Source organism: Miscanthus floridulus, chromosome 4 (assembly GCF_019320115.1).
Source record: "Miscanthus floridulus cultivar M001 chromosome 4, ASM1932011v1, whole genome shotgun sequence".
Lineage (NCBI taxonomy): Eukaryota > Viridiplantae > Streptophyta > Magnoliopsida > Poales > Poaceae > Miscanthus > Miscanthus floridulus.
The window spans coordinates 20,531,974-20,555,177 of NC_089583.1; the positions used below are offsets into that span (position 1 = coordinate 20,531,974).

Here is a 23,204-nt window from a genome sequence, read left to right on the forward strand (position 1 = left end):
GAGTTGGGAGATAAAGAGAAAATAATTATTACTCATAGAAACCATGGGTTGGAAAGCAGTATTTTTTGGTGTGGTATCCTATGTTATAGAAACTACTAGTTTCTTTCATTGGGACTGCCCTAATTAGTCTATGATTAAACACTAATTGTTAAATAAAAATAAAGATGCTATAGTAGCCAAATTCTCAAAATTCATGAACTAAACACAGCCTTAGTCTCAGAGTCTGGACGCCTACATAGATACTGGGCAGTAAGCCACCGTATTGCGTTGAGGAAGCCCTTGACTAGTAGACTGCTGGAGGAGGGGACATGACTACAACGCATTCACATGCCCTTGTACTGTGACAAAGGATACGCCAAGCCTTCACATGCTAAGGAATCTGAATATACCTGGAGGTGGGAACATGACTTCAACGCGTCAATCTTGTCCCACGCGATGGGTTTAATTAAATTAATCGCTTGACTGATAAGTTATGACTAAAAGTACTATTGATTGATTTATTGTGAGAAAAAAACACATTATTTATTTGTTAAAAAATACGGATTATAAGTCATATGCTCCCTCCGTACAGATTTGAGCTCAGTTTTCATGCATGCCGCCATGCAGCCTTAACTTTAGCCCACTACTCAGCGGCGCGCTTCGTCCTATATATTTCACGTGTCACGTCCCATAAAACTGCCAAAATGAAAAATAGAAAAGCGCCCTGCAAAGCTGTCCGGAGGTAGTGACCAGCTTTCGCTTGACAGGAGTAGTGTACTACTACTACTGGAGGTGGGAACACAACTTCAACGCGTCAATCTTTTTTCCACGCGATGGGCTTAATTAATTAATTAATTAATAGTACTAGTTTCCCATACCAGTAGACGTATTATTATTTGGTACTACGAGACAATTACGGAGCTCATGTGAACTCACGACTCCCGGGGGTGCATATGCGCATGAATTATGCCCAGCTTGCCCGGCAGCCGCGGCGATCGAAATAGCCAAGAACTTGCCTATTAGGCAAAGCACAATATTGCTAAAGGCATATTTGGGTCAATTAGTCCTAATAACTAGCTTGCTAAGGGAAATCGCAAATGGAAGCTAGACACTAAACATCGTGTCCAAAGAACACATGTCAATATCAAACACTCATAGAAAACACTCTCCAATGCATGGTTTCTATGATATAAAAAATAAATATTTTATTATACTGCTTCTTCACTAGTACTTTGTAATAAATATTTAACTTTCAGGTAGTTTTTTTTCGACAAACTTTCGAGTAGTTGAGAATTTTTTTATTTTAACACTTTTTGTAAATTAATTTTAAATCTAAGACTGCCTGTTTTTTTTAAACTAACACTTTTGGCCGCGCCTATTGCCATGACACGGCCAAAAGTCTGTGCCGCGCCATTCATGGTGGCACGGCAGGGGGCTAACGTGGCAACGACCGAAAAGGCTGACCGTTGACGTGGCAGGGCCTGCCGCGCCACCCATCTTGGCGCGGCAGTGACGCGCCACGGCGCATGGCGCGGTGGTACCTGGACGGTTTAATCGGAACTTTCCGCGCCGATAGTGGGAGTTACTCTAGATATTGCTTGACGTAAAACCAATAGTGGATTTATTTCTATCTTTTGTTGAATCTTTTTCACGGCCGAATAGAGAATTTGATAAGCCAATGATTTTTTTCCGTCTTTCATAATACGGTTAACCACCATGTTAACTAATCGATTATGAAAAATTGGATCGGATTGAAACGAATATTTTTTTAAGGGAACCTTTTTTTTTGCTTTTTTGCCCCATATTGTAGGATCGGCAGCGACGCGACCATGGACCCCGGCTTCCTCGACCCCTCGCGCAAGACGCCAGCCACCGGCGTCGACATACCTCGGGACTGTCGGTTCCCGAACTAGTTGCTACTTAATCTCGCCGGCAGTGCTGCCGCGATGCATTGAAACGAATATGAAGCAAATAAATGAAGTCCGTGCGCAAGTTGACAAGCTACCACATAACATTTTCATTGGTTTGACATAAGTTCGACATAACATAACCCACTAAGCCTGCAAGTTTCGGACGTCAATATTCGTTCGACGAAACACCGGAACTTTTCCTGAAATTGACCCAAGAAAATGAGACCCGATGGCTGCAGAAAAGCAATGCAAGTATTAAATAGGCTTGAATTTCTCACTTATTTTTCTTGGAAGCCTCGTCGTCCGGTGGAAGAAAGCCAGTCAACTGAGCCACCAGCTCCCTCCAGTGATCATTGTCAACTATCCCTATCACTGGAAGTCCCCTCAACCGAAGGCCAAAAATAGCCTTCACGTCCTGCATAGTCAAGGTCATCTCGCCACAAGGTAGGTGGAACGTGTGGGTCTCAGGCCTCCACCTGTTATAAGAATAGAATGACTGTTAGTTGTCTCAAATTTGTTACAAGAATGTTTACGTATAAATAAGGCACTCGCACCTGTCTACAGCTGCAGTAAGTAGTGCTGGGTCAAGGGCGGAAGACCGTAGTTGACAACACGGACAAGCTCGAGAAAGCCGGCACGCCGTATGTACGACGCGTAACGCTCATCTCACTGGTGCGCCCTGGTGTGCGTGCGGGGCCTCAAAGGAGGCAAGGCCACCTCTGCGTCGTTGTCACTCAAGATGTGTGCTCGGTGCTGGTCGTCGTACTCCACCTCAAGAATGGGGTACAAAGGGTGCTGCGTGGGAAGGGTCATCCTGTTATAAATTGATAAACAAAGGGTTAGAGTATTCAAATTAACAAAATTCAAATTAACATTATGTAGCATTGCAAAATTTGAACTACTTGTTATGCAATACGAACACAATATGAAAGCACATGTATATATTCAAAGTAACATTAACAGATATATTAAACAACTTCACTAGGAATATAAGCATTTGACGAAACTTCATCAAGTCATCAAAATCGACGTATCACGCACTAGTAAGTACCGACATTTGAAAACTAGTATCTATACCCAAAATCCCTAACTAAATAACTAACTATAAACTAAATAATAAATACCTAATCAATCCCTAAACCCAAAATCCTAACTAACAGTAATCTAAACCCTAACTACCTAACCAAACCTTAACTATACTACAACACACAACCTCAAACCTAAAAACTACCTACCTAAATCACAAACAAATTCACTAACCTAACTATCCTAAATCACTAACTATACTAAATCACTAACTATCATAAATCAATAACAATCATAAAACCCTAACTATCATAAATCACTAACTATCCTAAATCACTAATTATCCTAAATCAATAATAATCAAAATGACATGAAATCGAGAGGGAGGTACCTTGATAGGAGCGGGCGGCATTGATGCGCCGGCGTTCGTGGTGCGGCCGGCGCGGGCGCTGCGCGGCGGGAGTGGGAGGGCTCGGCGTGGACGGGTGGGCACGGCCGGCGCGGGCGGGCGGCCGTCCGGGCGCGCTGGCGGCGGGGCGCATGCGGGCGGTGGCGGCGGGCGGGCGGGCTCGCTCACGATATTTATCTGGCCCTACCGCGCCATGCGCCGTGGCGCGGCACTGCCGTGCCAAGATCGGTGGCGCGGCAGGCCCTGCCACGTCAACGGTCAGCGTTTCCGATCGTCGCCATGTCAAGTGTTAGTTTTGGAAAAAAAAACATACAGTGTTAGATTTAAAATTAGTTTACAAAAAGTGTTAAAATTAAAAAAAAATTGTAGTTGACGCTGTCAGTTACTCCTACGAACAGGACATTTTATGCATTTGTATTTTATGTTATATGGTTGGTTTTTGCGGAAGTATGTTAAATTAATTATATATGATTGGGGATCATATATAATATATACATATGGCTCGTGATGTGAAATAGCCACAATTAAATACGAGTATGTAAACGAACCAACATCTAGTGCACGGTACGTTCTTTTATTTAAGATCCTTTGAAACGCACTTGCGTTTTAGCTAGTACACAATAGAAAAAAAACTACTAGTACATCTCATTGCTAGCACGCTTTCTTATTACTGCCAATCACTGATTACTCGTTATCCTCCCGTGTATACAGAGAGTATTAGGCTTTGAACAGCATCTATGAAGAAAGGAAAACTACAAAAACAGGATGAACCAATATTGAGTACAAACCAAACTGAGCCCATGTGCAATATATAGTCGAATTGTTCAAAGCCAATCCCAGGTCAACTCGTTAGTCATCACACAGCAGATATGCCATGGTCGGGCTCACTTATGCTTGCCTTCTCATCCCAAAGTACCGCCGAATGCTTCATGCAAGTTACTCAACACACAGCTAGCTAGCTCCCAGCTGCCTTCCCCTCCGGTTTGGTAAACTAAAACCCACTGTAGCCATGCCGGGTTCCATTGTAGCCTCTCTCATCTTCCTTCTCATCCCGCTAACACTTCTCCAGAGGTGTGGCGCTGCCGACAGCATCTCGGACTATGATCAAAATTACACGGCGCAATGCTCCAACTCCGTAAACTTCATCAGCAGCGGCGGAGGCTTCATCGACTACGTGATGAACCTCCGCCGGTTCCTCGCCACGCTCCCGTCAAATGTCATCAACAACGGTGGATTCTTCAACGGCTCGGTGGGATCCACGAACGCCGCCGTGTTCGGGATGGCCATGTGCCACGCCGACATACCATTGTCGGACCAGTGCAAGAACTGCCTCCAGGCGGCTTCCGCCGGGGCGCACAAGGCCTGCCCGGAGAGCAACAGCGCAAGCGTCGCGTACCAGGGCTGCGTGCTCCGGTACTCGGACATACCCATTCTCGCCGCCGCAGACGACGACGAAGTTTCCAATAGCATTGCCTTCTACACGCAGAACCACGCGGCCAGCGTGCCTGATACCATTGCCTTTCAGCAAACCCGCCAGGATCTGCTGACGGATCTGGCCGGCGCAGCTGTGAGCTCGCCCATGATGATTGGGTGGGGCAACCGCACGTTCAACAGCACGCACAAGCTCTACGGTCTGGCGCAGTGCAACAGGGACTTGCCGAAGGAATTATGCTACAGCTACATTACATTGGTCGCGCTGAAATTAGCGGACGAGGTACAGTGGTCGGAGGGGGTGTCCATCACAGGGTTTAGCTTCCACATCAGGTCCGACCTGACGCCCTTTGAAGTCTACGTGCCCCCCACCGGTACCGGCCCTTTGCAACCGGAAGCAGCAAAAGACATGCCCCCCACCGGTACCGGCCCTTGGCAACAGGAAACAGTAAAAGGTACTCAAATGCAACCTTCGCTTTTCCTTTTTTTTTTGTTCTTTCCTTGTTATTAGTCAATTCTGCACCAATATTATTCTAGTAAATCAACTTTATGCATGCACTTGATTAATTTATTCTTACATACTGGATTTCACTATATATAATTGATGCCATAGATAAATACAGTATTTTTAAACTACACAAGTTTCATAATGCTTATTGCTTCAATATATTATGTACCAAATGTAATTTCTAGTAAAGCATCTTCAGTGGAGTTTCTGTTCACTTTTGAGGTCCAAGAAAATAAAGAAAGGTTTAGCACGGGTCCATCCTAGCATGCGAAATAGAAATGCTCTCTGATCCCCTATCCCCACAAGCGACGCATCCCACCCCAACTTTGTTGTTTACGCCATCTCCCATCCTCTCCTCCTTACCCTCACCACACCCCCACTCCCCTTTCCCCTTTCCCCTCGCATGAGAGAGTTGCCAAGCCACTGCTTTGCATCGGCGCCGGTGCGCGCCCTCCTCGTGCTCCTGCTCCCTCAGTCCCTCTGCTATATGGAGGCTCGCTATCCCCTGTGGCCAAGCCCAACCCATGGCTCTCTAGAACCTATCCGCCTCGCCAAAACACAATAGGGCCAAGTCGAGATCCTCTGCTACAGAATCTCTGTAGGTCGGATGCTTCTCTGTCGTGGTTTAGATGCCCTTTACCTTTCCTGTAGGAGGCCTGCTGTCACCTGTGCTTGAGCCATAGCCACTCGAGTCTATAGAGATGAGCCTCAAATTCCCTAGCACCACAGAGAGGCGGTAGCACGGACATCAAGGGGGTAGGAGTGCGAACATGGGAGCATTGGAGCTAAGAGAGAGAAGTTGGATTAAAATGAGAGGATAACCACTAGTGAGTAGGTCCCACTTTTTAGTCTAAAAATAGTGGCTGAGTTGCGCTGGGGCTACTGCTAGAGAATATTGATGTTCTCGATATTGTGTGTTATTTGTGTATGTTTTACATTACATACCTGATCCGCCTTCTTTTAGAATTAACACATTTTCTTGAAAAAGTTTGCATAATCATATTGTTAAAAGGTAAATTTGAAGAATATGTGGGTCCCTGACTAAAAAGAGGGTGCTTATATTTCTACTAATGGTGAAACCTTTTACAGGTGGATTGGTCCAGCGAGTGGAGATAGTTATCCCTGTTTCCTTTTCAATAATAATTTTTCTTGTGGCGTTCCTAGTTATGAGACATTATGAAAAGAAACGGAGACATTTCCAAAATGTAGCCGGTCTAAAGGATTTTCCTTTTGGCCATATAAAGAGTGCCACCAAGAACTTTGATAAAGATGAATTACTTGGAGAAGGTGGATTCGGGAAGGTCTACAAGGTATGTGTATGAGTAGCATTTTTGAATTTTAGATACCTGCACACAATTAGTATACATGTTGATGTAGAGAAAGCATTCTCTTAACAATATGTAAATCAAATCCTATTGATAAAATCTGTTTCTAGAGCAGTGAAATACCAACCATGGAGGGAACTATCAAACACACAGTGGTAACACAACAATGGAGGAAAAAAAATATAAAACTAGAAAGATGACATAGTCAGTCCCCAAATTAATAGACAACGTTGGTCCTATTATTTCTAGTCGGGTTTAGGATACACACTGTACAGGGCTGGACAAAAAGCTCATTGAGTTAGGGGTGTTTGGTTATTTAGTTGCTCCTAAAATTCATGTCACACCGAATGTTTAGATACTAATAAGGAGCATTAAATATAGATTAATTACAAAACCAATTACATAGATGGAGGCTAATTTGCGAGACGATTTTTTTAAGCCTAATTAATTCGTCATTAGCACATGTTTACTGTAGCACCATGTTGTCAAATCATGGGCTAGTTAGGCTTAAAAGATTCGTCTCGTAAATTAGTCGCAAGTTGTGTAATTAATTTCGTAATTAGTCTATATTTAATACTCCATGTATGTGTCCAAACATTCGATGTGACAGAAATTTTAGGAGCTCCTGTAGAAACCAAACAGGCCCTTAGATCGGTGGCTCATTTGAAAATTGCTCCGATTGAACTCTTTTTCCTTTTAAAAACAAAAAATAGTTATAGATTGATGACTTCCAACTTTAGCTTGTCACTAAAAAAACCCCTATACATGATGGTTTACTTTGGTCATAGACAAGCGAAAATACGTCACGGTTAACTAACGATGACGATCCAGAAAAAACGTCATGTATCCAAGAGGTCCACGGTTTGATTCCTAGTAGCCGCAATTTTTTTTTGCAAATTTAGCTCTCTCACCGACAGGTGGGTCCCACCTTCCCTGTTTACATCAGCGCCAGCCCCTGCCTCTCATCAGCATGACACGTAGGAACGAATTTAGCTCCCTCACCGACAGGTAGGTCCCACCTTCCCTTTTTACATCAGCGCCAGCCCCTGCCTCTCATCAGCATGACATGTAGGAACGACGTGGACGCTCACATCAACGCCATGTTGGATGTATGATCTGTGACCACCCCATTAGTCCGTCATAGATTTACTATAGAGTGCCAAAATGATTGGTGACGTCCAACCATGACGATAATTTAACCAATCGTCATATATCTATCACCTTAGGTTGAACCGTCACAGATGACTTCATTCTATGATGATTTGCTGGAAGGTCATGGGTAAACCGTCATGTATAAGGGTTTTTGTTGTAGTGTTGGCTCGTGATGTTCAGTTTGAAGTTGGATCCAAACAACACAGGACGCTATAATAGATAAGAACATATCTATATTTGGAAGAAAACTAAAAAAAATAGTTGGCTTATTATCCATCCCTACACGTACTCCATCATTGTTTTCTTTTCTTTTTTTTGAAACTCGTACTCCATCATTGGGAGGGGCTGGGAGGCTGTTTGTTCTAGATATAATATATAATCTGATTGGCAATAATATTATAAACAAAACAAATGGGACTTAAAATGCTTCTGAACTTATATTTTATTTGATTTAAGTATGCTGCATTATGTTTTTTCAATTTTTTCATTTAGACAATACTTGTGACTCAAAATGATTATTATAATCTAGGGTACCTTCAATATTGACCACAATACGAAGGAACTTGCTGTCAAGTGCGTTACAAATCCTTCAATGGCAAAACACCTCAAGGATGAACTAAAGATACTCGCAAAACTACAGCATAAGAATGTGGTTCGACTGGTAGGGTTTTGTAACAATGACGGGTGGTTTCGGCGTGGCAGGGGACTGTACGTTTGCAGTGAACTTATCAGTAACGGCCCTCTTGATAAAAAAATATTTGGTACGTTGGCTTCCCTCTCTCTGCTGGTCATGCTCTTCATATATATTGCACGCACACTTTGGCAACTACACAATACAATCAAACCTTTATATATGTGTTGCATTTTTTTATACGCTTGTTTGCTTATTGAATAGTGTATATGTTTATTGATCAGCTTCATTGGGGCAATCTGTTATTGAATGGCCAATTCGTTACGAGATTATACGTGGAATTTGCGCTGGATTGCAGTACCTACATCAGGATCATAACAGTAAGATTTTGCACATGGACTTAAAGCCCAGCAATATCTTGCTCGATGAGGAAATGAAGCCAAAAATTGCAGATTTTGGTCTATCAAGAGCTTTTCTGAACGCGAAAACTCATACTTACACACAGATCGTGAAAGGATCACTGTAAGTATCTGTACAGTACTGATGTGCATGCGTTTATTAGTTTATTTATTATTATATGTTCCGTGAGGTATAGAGGCTTGCATTGACGAGATGAAAGTAAATAACAAACAAATCCAATTCAATGCCCTCTCGGCAAGAGAGGAAAAAAGGAAATGAAAACTATTTCATATGTTTCAAATTATAGTTCACTTCACCTTTGTTCTAGGTCATTTTTTTCTAATTTGATCTAATTTTTAGAATAATGTACTAACACCTACAGGTTCAAATAAATGCACTATCAAGATATATTCTCCTTTAGAACTTAATGAAACTAATTAATTTGAGTTGCAGGTGTGGGTGCATATTTTTATATAAACTTGGATAAGGTTAAAGAAAGAATAAACTTAGAACAAGCCTTGTTCGCTTCTCTTATAATCCGTACTTTTCACCTTGTTTTTTCAGCCGCGGAGCAGTGTTTTTCTCTCACAACAAATCAGCCGGAACAGTGTTTCGGCTTATTTTTTCAGCGAAGCGAACGGGACCAAACTAGAAGAGCTATATAGACACCTCGTAGCCCATGCCTTTGCCGGGCAGCTCTACATCAGCTGAAACCAAAATTATTATAATTTAGAACGGAGTGAGTACATCTCAAACAAACCCTTTTACATGACTAATCAAGAGTTGATTGATTCAGTACACGTACAAGTAGAGAAGAAAATTAAACTCAGGTCGACCTAATGGACAAAAAGCTAGGATTCTCTTTTTCTTCCTCAGTATATATTTCTAGCTAGCTCGTGGAATTATCAGTTGTGTTCTATACTCCCACTATCCCCAAATACAAGGCGCAAACACACTTAAAGATACAAACACGTGTTCTTTGACTACAAATTAGTCTAACAAATTTTCTTTTGCTAAAAAGTTATTACAATAAATCTGTATTTATTTAGAATACTTTCTAATAGTCAAACTTTTATTGCCACAACAAATGATGCTACAAGATGTAGGCGGTTAAAGTGTAAACATAAAGATTGCCAAATCAAACCACGTCTTATATGTGTTTTAATTAAGAAAGGGGGGTACTTATTATGTCTATGGCAACTATTTGGGTTGCCTTGCAGCGGATACATGGCGCCCGAGTTTGTTGACAACGGGAGGGCGAGCCGCCATTGCGACATATACAGTCTTGGTATCCTCATCCTGGGGATAGTTATGAGAGTTGGGCCTCCTAGTACTAGTCGTGACCCCTGTGGTGTATCGTTCATCAACAAGGTCCGCGAGAAGTTTATCGTAGACTTGGAAACAACTACGAGTCTCAAGAGATGCAGCGCTAAGGATCACGAGCAGCTGAAGAAGGATGCATCCTTGCAGGATGATGACAGCATTGAGGATGTGGAAAAATGCGTTGGTTTAGCTTTCGAGTGTGTCAATGAAGAACCAAAAGAAAGGCCTGAAGCCGCGGACATATGCACTCGCCTCAACCAAGATAATCGAGCCCACATAATCTCATTACAAGTGAACCAGCTGCAGAAGTAATTTGCTCTTGGGTGGGAATTAAAGTCTGCTCAGTCCCTCTGTCGTCAGGGAGAAGAATAAATACTAGGGAAACGAACTATTTGCTGATAGCTATTACGCATGCTGCATTCAACATGGATTGGTCTCCAAAAGATTTGACAGAACTTGGTTTGTAATACCTACATTTTTCGATTGGTAGCTTGTAACGAATAATGTTACTGTTCGCATTGTTTGATCAAAGCTTATGGAATTACTATATTTTTGTTCTTCAGAGGATGAATATAATTGACCTATTTATATTCGATGTGATGAGCAGGTTAGATACAAATTTATCTTCTTCCCAACTTGCGTAGCTAAATCCTATCACTACTAGAAACCGAAGTATCCCTGTCCAAAATATATTGAGTGAAGAAAAATAGACTCAGCTGGTGAGAATCTGAAATTTGCTTTGAAGCGTCAGAAATCCAACTTGAGTTTACACAAAGCATGTAGAGAACATTCGCATATATTTATAGATGAAGGAAGCTTTATTTCAAGATTCTGGGCTCGATCTATACATTTAAGGTAGTGCACCCACCATTACAACGACAAAACGGAGAAGGAAAACGCACTCAATGCACACCAAGCAACAGAGTATCATCAAACCGTTCTCGTAGTGACAATCCTACAATCCTATATTTAAACAGAGAGGCTAGTTTGCTGCACCAGCATCTCTATCCTCATGCATGGCGCGGTAAGGTAAGAGCAATTTCAATACTTTAGCCCATATGCCCTTTTTACCATGGGACGAAAAACTACTCACATAGAGCCCTTACTCGAACAATTAAAAAGTAGAAGACCACCACTAATGTTTTCTATTATATCCTTGCGCCTGTGGGGTCTCCACGGGGGCCCTAATTTTTATTTTATTTTTGAAAGTAGGCCCTACTTTTTAGTTTACCATTCCCATCCATCTCTTTCTCATTCCGCAGGTAAGGAACACCCTCCATCCCTCCCACTCGTTCACCACCTCTAAATTCAGGCCCCGTTCACTTCGTTGAAAAGACTGGCTAAAAAGTACTGTTCGCTGATTTGTTATGAGAGAAAAACATAATACCGTGGTTAATAAGGCAGGCTGATAAGTTAGGGCCGTTAATCACCACTTCTTCCATCCATGCCGACCGGGAATCAGGTCCCCGGCCTCCTCTGCTCTACTCACACTGGGCATGCATCAGTTATATTTGCGGATTATTATTGATACAATTACCTCCTTCCCACCAGTAAATGTATCCGTAACAGAACACAGAACACAAAACGAATCCACCAGTTGTCCTTAGTGATGCCATCACAGTAAAAAAATAAAATAATAAGGACAATATATGCATGGCAATGCTCACCTGTCACCTCATTAGGTTTTTCCGCTGACCATGTCTGAGCATGTATTTCATTAAGAGAGAGGTTAGTTCTCACTATGTAGGCTCAACAAGCTTCCAGCATGCACACTAACTCGAGAGGAATGCCTTAACATCATCAGACTCGCGAATGTACTTGTTCTTGGGTCATAAATCTGCAGCAGTCCCATGGATCTAATAACCGTGACAATCCTGCCGTCCTCTAACACCAACAAAGGATGCATGGGTGAAAGGTGTCCAGAAAGTTCAATCTGCACACTATACTGCTTGACCCAAAGGCCTTCCTCGGAGTCCTTCAGGAACCACAGGTCCATGACGCGGCTTGAACCATGAACAATGACCAAGGAACCATTCAGGTTGGCCAATGTAACCTGCTTCAGATACAAATTGTGCCGGCCGCCACCACCAACGAGGTCGCTGGGTCCCTTGATTCTTGGCCTCCATTCCTCCGCCTCGAGATCGAACCGGACTATCCAGCCTTGCTCATCGGCTCTGCGATTCACGGCGGCGAAATACGCCGCCACGCTTAAGAAGTAGACCATCCCACCGACGACCACTCTGGTCCATTCATTCCACACGAAAGACCTCGGAGGTCCCTGCATTCCCCTCCACCGTGCACTGCTGCTGAATGTGCAGACCTCAAACAGGTCGTCACGGTCGCTGCCACTGCCGTCGTGCCGTTGTCGAAATGGAAGCATCCGCAGCACCTTGAGCTCGCATGTTCCGGCGACCTGCCCAAACATGTGCACGGGCTCCCCATAGTCGCGCAGGCTGAACCCTCGCGCAGCGTGCTCTGGTGCGAGCCTGTCTGATAAATTGTGCACGGCTCCGGTGACCGGGTCGAGCAACCGGAAGCTGCCGCTGTCTATCGTCTTGACGCAAACGAGACCGGAGGCCGCCACGCTCACGACCATGTCGCTCGCGTTCCCTGCCGCCACGTGCCTGACGATCTGGCCCGACGACATGTCCAGGACGTCGACGAGGCTGTCGCGGTCCAGGTCCACGTCGTCGGCGTAGGACGCAACGATGTAGGGCTCCGGGCGTCGCGCGGCGTGCGCGGCGGCGAACCACGGGGCGGAGAGGAGGGACCGCCACGCCCGGCACACGGTGCGCAGCCGGCAGAGCTGCTTGCCCGGGAGACGCAGCAGGATCTCGCACAGCGCGTCCAAGGGCAGAGCGCCGGCGTCGCCGCCGCCACAGGCGGCGGGAGTGGCGGGCGCGGGAAGCCTGCGACGTTGCTGTGCGCGGCGCGGCTCCGGCGACGACATGCTGGATACGATCGAAGGCCTCGAGACGTACCTGCAGCATACAGTGACACGAGAGGTCGGATCGTATCGCGCAGGCTCGCTGTAGTTCGGCCGATCGGGAAGACACGGTCGCGAGGGCCGAATGAAGAGGGCATACCAGCGGATCGTGATGGATGTCGGTGCCGGATCCCACCGACGGCGGCAGGGAGCGCGCCGCGCGCGGCGTTGTCAGGGGAGTTGGGACTCCGTACGTCGAGCGTCGTGGAAAGGCGGTGGCTCGCTGTTGATCCGCTATCTAGTTGATTCTGGGGATCTGGGACGAAACTGCCGCCGAAAGTCTCTCATGTAGCAGGCGACGAAAACAAAATGGACCTTGTGGGCCGGGAGAAACACAGACACGAAGGCCTGCAGTGGATGGAATCCAGCCTGATATGCGCGCAGTGCGCTGGCAGGCCGCAGTGGCATTTTTGGTTTGTTGAGTTTGCCTGCCACGGGCTCATGCTGGGCCGGCGTTGGCAAAAAAAAAAATAGCTTTGGCAAAAAAAAATCGTCTAAACGACATTAAAAAAACCGCCTAAACTGTAGAAAGCGTTGCTTCCCTTAAAAAAAAGATAATCATACACCCGTCCCGTCGGGATGGGCTGCTTCGCACGCCCCGTGCTGCCCGCCTGCACGCCGTTGCTCGCTCCCACTCGCGCCCTCATCCACCTTGTCTGTCGTGGAAGGGGAGGCTAGGGAGGCCTACGCCTGCTCCTACGTTTGTGCCCCCATCCACCTCACACTGTTAGTAAGAAGGGGAGGCCTGCGCCACCGCAGTTCCCCACCAGGTAGGTCGTGACCACCGACGACAATATGTTTCAAGTGTTTCAGGCGTTTTCAGACATGTTGCAAGCCTATGTTTGAAGTGTTTCAGTTGTTTCAGACGTATGTTTTAAGTGTTTCATCTGGATGTTGCATATGTTGCTATGGTTATACACGCATGTTTCAAGCATATGTTTCATATGTTTTTCAGATTTATGTTGCAAGTGTTTCATCTAGATGTTGCAAAGGTAGATCTGGATGTTGCATATGTTGCTATGGCTACACACGAATGTTTCAAGTGTTTATCTGTTTTCAGACGTATATTGCAAGTGTTTTATCTGGATGTTGCATATGTTGTAAATGACTATGTTGCAAGTGTATGTTCCGAATCATCTGTTTTAGGTGTATGTTGTAATTATTTTGTCGGTGCGAAAAGTGACCAACTAGTAAATATTTGTCATTTTACCGTACGTTGTGTTCAGATGTGACCTAGCACTCAATGACACAAGGTTTATACTGGTTCAGGCAACGTGTCCTACGTCCAGTCTGAGTCGGTCGATGACTTTATTCCTGAGCCTAGGTGCTTGAAGTTTGTTGTGGGGTTACAAACGAGTGAGAATAAGATGGGGGTACCAGAGGTCCGGTCGGACTCTGGACCGAAGGGCCGAGAGTGACGGGAGCTCCTACGTGCGCTAAGTATTGGAACGTATGCTCTGTGTTGCTTTAGAATGTCTAAAGCTAGCAAAGAGTGAGTCGGAATGATCCATGTGTTGTCTTTTGTTCGTTGAATCGATCCTCTTTTAGGAAAGAGCGCATCCCCTTTTATAGATGAAGGGGACGGCCTTACAAGTGAGATAGAGGGAGTGTGTGCTACCTAGTCTTGTTGCCCACGCTGTCGGATACGAGATGGTTTGTCAACGCCTACAATACTGTTGACGCCCTGATGCATGTGGTTGGTTCCATCCTTTTCTTCTATTATGGCAAATGTCGACGTCTACTATACTGTAGGATAAATGTCGACACCCATAACAATGTTCGCGTCCTGACATGTTTGGAAGTTTGCAAAGTACCCTTTTGACATGGCCTGATAGTACTGTCCTACAGATGTGCATGGTACCATCCTCGGTATTGCGGTTGACTTGTGCGCCTTACCTTATCTGCTCCACCTGATTTCTCGGGTCCTCACCGAGCGGGCGTCCCTGTTCGGTCGTTCCCAGTCGGCTCCGACCACGCCGGTCGGAGAAGAGCCGCAGGCAGAGGTTTGGTGCCTTTTGGTCGAAATCGGAAGCGAGCGTCGCCCCTCCTTGGCCAGGCCTTCTGGTCGGAGAGAGCGGGTCGGAGTCGGAAGTGAGCGGCGCCTCTCCTTGGCCAGGCCTTCCGGTCGGAGAGAGCGGGTCAGAGTCGGAAGTGAGCGGCGCCTCTCCTTGGCTAGGCCTTCCGGTCGGAGAGAGTGGGTCAGAGTCGGAAGCGAGCGTCGCCCCTCCTTTGCCAGGCCTTCCGGTCGCAGAGAGCGAGTCGGAGTCGGAAGCGAGCGTCGCCCCTCCTTGGCCAGGCCTTCCGGTCGAAGAGAGTGGGTCGGAGTCGGAAGCGAGCGTCGCCCCGAGAGCGGGTCGGAGTCGGAAGCGAGCGTCGTCCCTCCTTGGCCAGGCCTTCCGGTCGGAGACTAGATCACTCTTACGGCCTGTCGTTAGGTATCTAGGCCGGCCTAGGAGTTTCTCGTCGTCCGCAATGTCGTCTGCTAGGCCGAGCTTTTTGCTGGGAAATAGGCCCATTAGGGACTCCAGGGTTATGAACCCGACATGTTTCTTTTGAGTGTTGCAAAAGTAGATCATAGGGGGAGAAAGCCTAAGCCCTAGGTGGTTCAGCTGCTTCGGCTCCCTGGTGTGGCGAAGATGGAGGTTGCGAACACGAGAGCGGCAGGGGCGTGATAATGTGGCGGATTGGCCGGGATGTGGAGCGGGATGGGCGCAAGCACGTATCATCTGGCAGGATGGGTCAGGGGCCTCCATGTTGCGTGCATTGGCCCAAAAAAAGCTTTGGTAAAAAAAAACCGCCTAAACTGTAGCAGCGTTGTTTTCCTTAAAAAAAACTAGTCATCAAAAACTTGATACCGTACATCATAGAGCATAGATCAACGTGGAATGTAGTTCCTATATTATTTCTACGCATTTTCGAGTATAAAAACTAGTAGCGGCAGCCGCAGTAGAGTGGTGATACGGGCACACGGTCCAAGGTTTGTTGGTGAACATTCAGAGCATTATTCAGTTGCCCGTCTCAAAGTCGACTTTGAGCTGTCTGATAAATACCCAACCATATACTCTAGGCATTTGCATGGATTGCAACAGGTCCTGACCATCTATAATCACAACTTGTTGCAACTAGCCCACTTGTGAGCGTTGGATTTGATTGCAGAATGCAACCGCTAGAAGATGCCGTTTCTTGGCGTGTCATCAATTGAACTAATGTCATAATTGTGACCGTTTCGAGTCCAGGCCCACACAGTTTGAGCCATTTCATTCCATCAGAACGGTTGGCTGAAAAGACAGTTTATTTGTCCCTATTATTTGATTCGAGTAAAACATTTACGACGGTGCTAACGTGGATAAGATGCTTAATTGTGAGACCCCACTAATGGGCCAAAGTTGGGCCGGTCCGATGGGCCGGGCCGAATGATGCAAACACTGTGGCATTGCGGAATACTGTTGCTGCAGGACTTTAATATCAGAACCTCAAGGGATACCGAACCAACTTAAAAGTCTCGGTCTGGGAAGCTGTTAACTCCGGTCTGAACCTTTTGCGCGAAGTGAGGACGAAAGCGCAAGAGAGTTAATTAGCAGGTATGGTCCATTCAACGTGTAGAGTGGATCTTAGCCGTCTTTCCAAGTTGGGGCGTTACAAATGGTATTCAGAGCCAATTCTCGCGGTTTCATGGACTTATGGCTTGGGAGCTCGGACAGGCTGCGCTTGACACTTGGGTCGGGGAGCTGGGAATATGGACGTGGCCACGAGAGTCGATCCTGAACATTTGTCCCGTTTGGGTAGGTTGGTTCGGCCCTCGACGAGGACGTCGAGTCCTAAGGGTGGGTGTATGTGAGACCCTGCTAATGGGCCAAAGTTGGACCGGTCCGACGGGCTAGGCCAAATGGGCGAGTACGGTAGCGAACTGTGATGTGAGTACTGTAGCTGCAGAAACTTTAGTCCCACATCGGAACCTGAAGGGATACCGAACCAATTTAAAAGTCTCGGTCTGGGAAGCTGTTAACTCCGGTTTGAATCTTTTGCGCGAAGCGAGGACAAAAGAGCAAGAGAGTTAATTAGCAGGTGTGGTCCATTCAACGCGTAGAGTGGATCGAAGCCGTCTTCCCAGACTAGAGCGTTACATTAATTAAGTGTGTTCCTACTTATTGTTTGCTAACATGATAACGGAGCCTACTTAAGCACCAATAATTTGCAGTGTAATATAATGTATTCTAAAAAAATTTAGACAACTTAAAAGGAAATCCTCAAATGACGTATGTGCCATAGATTAAACCCAATTAAGGTGTTTCTCTTCAAATTATGGTTTTCTTCTTAACAATTTTGTCAAATCTAGACATTAACACCATGTAGAATACGCTATATTTCAGTATAAATTTTAGAGGACGGAGAGAGTAGGGACTAATTTTTATACAGATGCTTAATTTATTTATATAATAATATTTTCTTATTAAGAGCTTGCGTACTAATAGTTTGGAATTAATCATTTTGCATGAACTTTGCAAAGTTGCTCCCCCTTCTTGTAAAGTTTGCATTTTTTTTTGTTGCTGTGCTGTTGTCGTTGTTGTCGCTATGCTGCACACACGCCAGCCTCCTCCATGCCGTGCCGCGCATGACCTCCACAGCAAGCCCACGTGAGCTCCTCCACGGTGAGCCCATGCTAGCTCCTCCATGGCGAGCTCCACAACGCTGCAAATCTCGTCGGAACGAGAGAGACGGAACCTGCGGGGTTGCGGGGAGTCGAGCAGAGATGCTGCCGGCGATGGTGATGGAGACCAAAGTAGTATAGGCACCATGGTCGATTCGTGTTGCGGGAGAAGAACTCGTGTAGTCGGCCATGGCTGTTGATCCGATCCGAGGGAGAAAAAGGACCGCAGGCATGGCCATCGATCCGATATCAAGGGAGAAAAAAGGTGAGAAGAAAACAAAAAATAAATAAAATAATCTCTGATACGTGGTTCCCATATATTGGGGGTTTATTGGTGATCTGTTGCAGCATCTTCTTCAGTAACCCAAAAATAGTATTGGTGATCACTAATACCATCCTATTGAAGATAAAGTATTGAAAATTTGCTGGAGATGCTCTTAATACACTACCGGACTCCTGTAGTTTGCCGAGTGTCCGAAACACTCGGCAAAATACATAAAACACTCGGCAAATGGTTCGCCGAGTGTAACACTCGGCGAACAGCACTCGCCAAAAACAGTGACGGCAAAGCCAACTTTGCCGAGTGTCTTTTATCGGGCACTCGGCAAAGCCTTTGCCGAGTGCCCGACACTCGGCAAAGTTGAAACCGAAAAAAACCCGAAAAAATGGGATTTTTACCCAAATTTTTCTTTTATCGATGGAGGCCCCCACCGGCCAGCGCCCACCCATCTCCGACATTTTTCGCGTGAATTTCATGGCTACGTGGCCGACGCGATTCGAACCCGAGACCTCCCGCTATGCACGTACCTCCTCTACCACTACACCACACTCTCACTTGTGTCTGGATTCCGTTTTAGTTCCCAATATATTATACTAAACCGAGTGTAAATTGCATGTTTGTGGCCCTAAACGAATTTAAATAAAAAAGTTGTAAACTACAAAGTTTCATAACTTTTCGAGATCTACACTTTTAGTTTAGGAAGTTTTTCCATCCGAGGTCGTTTACAAAATTTGAATTTTAAAATTTTGAAATTCAAACACAGTTTTGCATGACAAGATGTTTTCAAATCAAAAAGTTGTAAACTACAAAGTTTCATAACTTTTCGAGATCTACACTTTTAGTTTAGGAAGTTTTTCCATCCGAGGTCGTTTACAAAATTTGAATTTTAAAATTTTGAAATTCAAACACAGTTTTGCATGACAAAATGTTTTCAAATCAAAAAGTTGGCAATTACAAAGTTTCATAACTTTTCGAGATCTACAAAGTTTATTTTGGTTATTTGGTCATCTATTCATCCGACATGGTCGTTCTAACATTGTTCACAAATCTTATATATCTCTATTGCAGTTTCATAAACTACCAGAGAGATATGTTAGATTTGTGAACAAATTTATTTTCACTTTGTCGTATGAAGAAAAGACCAAAACAAACATTGTACATCTTGATGAGTTATACAACTTTGTAGTTGAAAACTTTTTGATTTGAATTAATTTACTACTTCAAAATGTGCTTTGAAATTTTCTTTGCCGAGTGTCAAAAAAAATAACACTCGGCAAAGAAGCTCTTTGCCGAGTGTTAAAAAAACACTCGGCAAAGAGCCTCTTTGCCGAGTGTCAAAAAAAACACTCGGTAAAGGCGTCTTTGCCGAGTGCCCGAAAAAAAACACTTGGTAAACCACGTGGCACTCGGCAAAGAGCCGGTCTCCGATAGTGATAAGATGTCTTTATCTGCACTTACTATTAGTACAACAGCAGAGGCAGATGTTTTTAATTTTCGCAGGCGGATAAACCAACCGCTTCTAATAAATTATCATTGTTAATGGTTATGGACGGAGGCAGAGGCAGATGTTTTTAATTTTCGCAGGCGGATAAACCAACCGCTTCTAATAAATTATCATTGTTAATGGTTATGGACGGAGGCAGTCAACATGTCCATCTTTTTGGGACAGAGCAAAAACTGCCGATCGGAATGAATCGTCTTCGGTGTAATTTGCCGTACTCCTAGTACAACAAAAAAAGAATATCAAGCAGATGACTTTCACGGTCCGCATATTGGTCCATACATATTCCGGCGAGCCCCATCAGCAAATTATTATTTTCTCAAATGAAAGCCGGACTTATATTAAATCTTAGCACAGTACATTCTCAAATTAAATATAAAAAATTAGAAACAAAAAAATGCATAATACTATCTAGATCTTTCATCATCTTCTTCCACAATGGCTTCCCTCAAATGCCGTGGTCAAAGTGTAATCCTTGTGCCGAATCCAACGACCAAGCCCAAAACATTAGGCATGCCGTAAGATCCAACGGTTCGGAACTAGTCTAAAATGCATCTAAATCGCTAAAAGTATATCGACAGTTGCATCGTCGGGTACGACGTAGGCAAATTATTAACTCTACACATATCTCAAAGCAGCCATCTGATTAATTAAATATTCTCTATGAATTAGCCAGTCATCCGGTGCCCGTTCCTTTGGTTTCCATGAGGGCGTCCTCAACGGGAGAGGAGAAATCGTCAGCTTACCTGGCCTAGTGTGGAAATAAAAAGGTGCAAAATATATCAGCCATGGAGGTGGGTCAAGTAGCCAGAGACAGTACAGTTACCGGGAACTGTGCGAGACTAGCGAGATGCCAAGCGCTAGAGGCGAGTTTTCATTCCCTCTCTCTCCTCCACGTGATCCTTCCGGCTAGCTCCGAGCCCCTCGTTGGGACTGCCCTGAGGTCCGGCAAGGCGACAACACTGTGCTGTGCGCTCGCCGTCGTGGCGTCGCTGCACGCCGCCACCAAACAGAACTCATGCATGTGATCGAGTAGGTCCGACTCTCTTGCTGACGAATGACGATGTGCCGTAGCCCATAAGTCGTTGAGAAACCGGCACACGCGGGCAGCGTCGTCCAGTCTCCGGTGCTCACTGGTATTCTTGCGCTCGCTCGCTCTTCCACCAGTTGACCACCTCGAGGAGCCAAAAACAGGCACCATGTCCATGCCTTTCTTTCGATCCGTCCTTGTTTCTGTTGGTGGGTGGTGACGGCTGCTGCTGCTGCAACAATGTGCTATGTTTCCATTGCTGAGCACCATGTGCTGCCGGGGCATAGCTTGGTTACATTGTTTTTCTTGTCCGTGTCGGTTAAGAACCGTCTGTTGCTGTGGATTCTAGTCAGGTCACAGACTTATTATCCTGAGCACATACTTGCTTATGAGAGCAGAAAGACTCGTTGCTCTCTTGTCGTGGGTCCAGCTCTTTCCAGACCGACTGATTGGAGGCGGGGATGGAGGAGGTCTAAGCACCACACTGAGTCCAGGACTCAGGAGTGGGGGCTTGGAGTCCAAGTTTGAACGGGGACCTAGACCCATTGACTGGAGAGTGATGGGTTGGTCTTGCTTGTGCTTGGGTACAAGCGGGGAGTATGTTTCGGGGTACCCAGCTGTGATACATTGGTTCGCGAATCGCCGTATGATACAGTATGACTTGTCTATGGTCTAGCACCGTAGTAAGAACTGAAAGATGAAAGATGGTCAAAAGGATCTGATTGTTCAACTCTTGCTTGAAAGTAGAACATGCGCTTACATAGAATGGTTAGATAATGAACTAATCATAACTGCTAATAAGAAACATACATAAGGATTCACTACTAGTGATGCTTTTCGCAAAAAAGAAACCCAGCAAACCATAAAGCTTATCATATCCTTTGGAGTCGGGAAATTATTCCCACTAGTCGGGTAAGTCTTGCGAGTATATTGTGTACTCAAGGTTTATTTACCCCTATTGCAGGTGCAGCTTGAGGAATGACTATTGTGTGGAGGATTCTTCTAGTGGGCACAGACGGATCCTTATATCTTATTGTTAGATGTTTATTTTAATTCCGCTGTTTAAATTCCACACTCTAAACTTGGTATTGTAATAATGTATCTTCGAGAACTCTTGTTGTATAAAATGGACTAAGTATTATAAACTCGTACTCATTATTGGATCCTGGATGAAAAACGTGGATTGTTCGAGTTCTCCCTTGGGGTGTGCTCGACGGGGCCGTCTGATGTAGCTAGCTTTTGGGGTGCTTAGCGTCTAGTGGAAGACGAGCGCCTCCGGAAGCGTGCTATTTCGGACGATTCTGCCACACCGTGCCCGCTACCTGGGTCATCATAGGTGGAGAATTTCAACTTGCTGAAGCGGGGAACACCTAGGCCCAGGGCCCATGTCGTCTACTAGGGTCGTCGGTGCAATGGGAATGGACGGTCTCAATGGGAACACTGACAGGTTGAGGAGTGGGGATGGCGAGTGTGTGAAGGGAATTTGGTGGATGAGCAGGGGCGGCTCAGTGGTGGGCAGGGTGGCGGGCGACGCATGGGGCGGCGGATAGGGCTATCAGAAATGTTGTCATCCCACACCCCGGTAGGTTGTATGTATGGGGGCATGGTAGAGGCGGGAGGTGGCAACTACTGGACCTCCACGATGTCAAGCGGGACGGAGAGGGCCGCTGGTTGCTGTGCGATTTCAGCCATGGTCTTGGCGCTAGAGGCGGTAGGAGGCGCTGGTGGCACAGGTCGCTGCAGGTCGCCATTATCAAAACCGAACATCTCTGATACCATATTGGAAGAGCCCAGCGTCCGATGAAGGCTCCAGAAAACATAGCTGTGGGCAACCGGAGGCTAGGGATTGAATCCCCGGTGGCATGCAGGATCCGTGAGGCGAGAGCAAGGGAGAATAGGGAGAGAGGCCGGGAAGCCCGGCAAAGATTATTGCCTTCCTTCATTAATTCCATTGCAGTTTACAAATACTTATTCCCTGACCACTCAAACTCAATCTAGATCTTAATTCATGGAGAAAGAAAAGGCAACGGTAAAGAATTAGCAACAGTTAACATGTGTTTGGTTGAGGGGTTGAAGTGGGTATGGGATGGGTTGGACCCAATTTTGGGAGTGTTTGGTTGGAGGAGCAGGGGGTTGGGTTCATCCCCTAAAGGTAATATTCTCGTTAGGTGCGGGTTGGCCCGGTTCCTCCAAACCGAGTGGACTGGGACTTCGCGTGAGCGAGCACGAGCGAGCAGAGGCCAAGTGAGGCCGGTAGCTCGGGGGTGACGGCGAGCGAGCAGAGGCCGAGCGGGGTCGAGCGCAAGTGGTAGCACAGGGCTGAGCGTGAGCAAGCAGAGGACTAGCGTGGATAGCAGTGGCTGCACGTGGCCGAGCAGGCGGCACGTGTATGGTAGCACGGGGCCAAGCGCAAGCCGCACGTGGGCCGAGCGCATGCGACATGAGGCGGCGGCGCGTCTGCCGCGTATGGCCTGAGCGAGAGGAAGAAGGAGGGCATAGCGACCGATGTGTGGGGCCTATGTGGTAGGGACCTCAACCCACGTCCCATGTGTCTCACACCAAACAAAAAATGGGGACGAACCTGACCCACACAACCAAACAAGAAACTGGTTCACTCCATTCCGAGAAATCAGGGATGGATCCAACCCAATAACCCAGGAAATCCC

The 23,204-nt window shown here is 45.9% G+C and overlaps 2 protein-coding genes across 2 annotated transcripts; one reads left to right on the forward strand and one right to left on the reverse strand.

Annotated features, from left to right (window-relative positions):
* Positions 1-4,265: 4,265 nt before the first annotated feature.
* LOC136548206 (putative cysteine-rich receptor-like protein kinase 12) lies at positions 4,266-10,575 on the forward strand. Its single transcript, XM_066539812.1, has 5 exons — positions 4,266-5,210; positions 6,353-6,573; positions 8,270-8,501; positions 8,656-8,893; positions 9,991-10,575. Exons 1-5 carry the CDS (start codon positions 4,334-4,336, stop codon positions 10,403-10,405), a joined length of 1,983 nt encoding a protein of 660 aa, XP_066395909.1. The 5' UTR covers positions 4,266-4,333; the 3' UTR covers positions 10,406-10,575.
* A 1,036-nt stretch (positions 10,576-11,611) lies between these two features.
* Positions 11,612-13,296, reverse strand: LOC136551103 (F-box protein At3g07870-like). Its single transcript, XM_066542687.1, has 2 exons — positions 13,180-13,296; positions 11,612-13,074 (listed from the first exon to the last, which is right to left on the reverse strand). Exon 2 carries the CDS (start codon positions 13,041-13,043, stop codon positions 11,823-11,825), a length of 1,221 nt encoding a protein of 406 aa, XP_066398784.1. The 5' UTR covers positions 13,044-13,074; positions 13,180-13,296; the 3' UTR covers positions 11,612-11,822.
* Positions 13,297-23,204: the final 9,908 nt, after the last annotated feature.

Bases quoted from the DNA above. Each gene is read 5' to 3' on its own strand.
- LOC136551103 (XM_066542687.1), bottom strand. From the start codon at position 13,043: ATGTCGTCGCCGGAGCCGCGCCGCGCACAGCAACGTCGCAGGCTTCCC.
- LOC136548206 (XM_066539812.1), top strand. From the start codon at position 4,334: ATGCCGGGTTCCATTGTAGCCTCTCTCATCTTCCTTCTCATCCCGCTA. The intron at 6,574-8,269 runs GTATGTGTATGA...ATTATAATCTAG, and splicing joins GATTCGGGAAGGTCTACAAG to GGTACCTTCAATATTGACCA. The intron at 8,894-9,990 runs GTAAGTATCTGT...GTTGCCTTGCAG, and splicing joins CAGATCGTGAAAGGATCACT to CGGATACATGGCGCCCGAGT.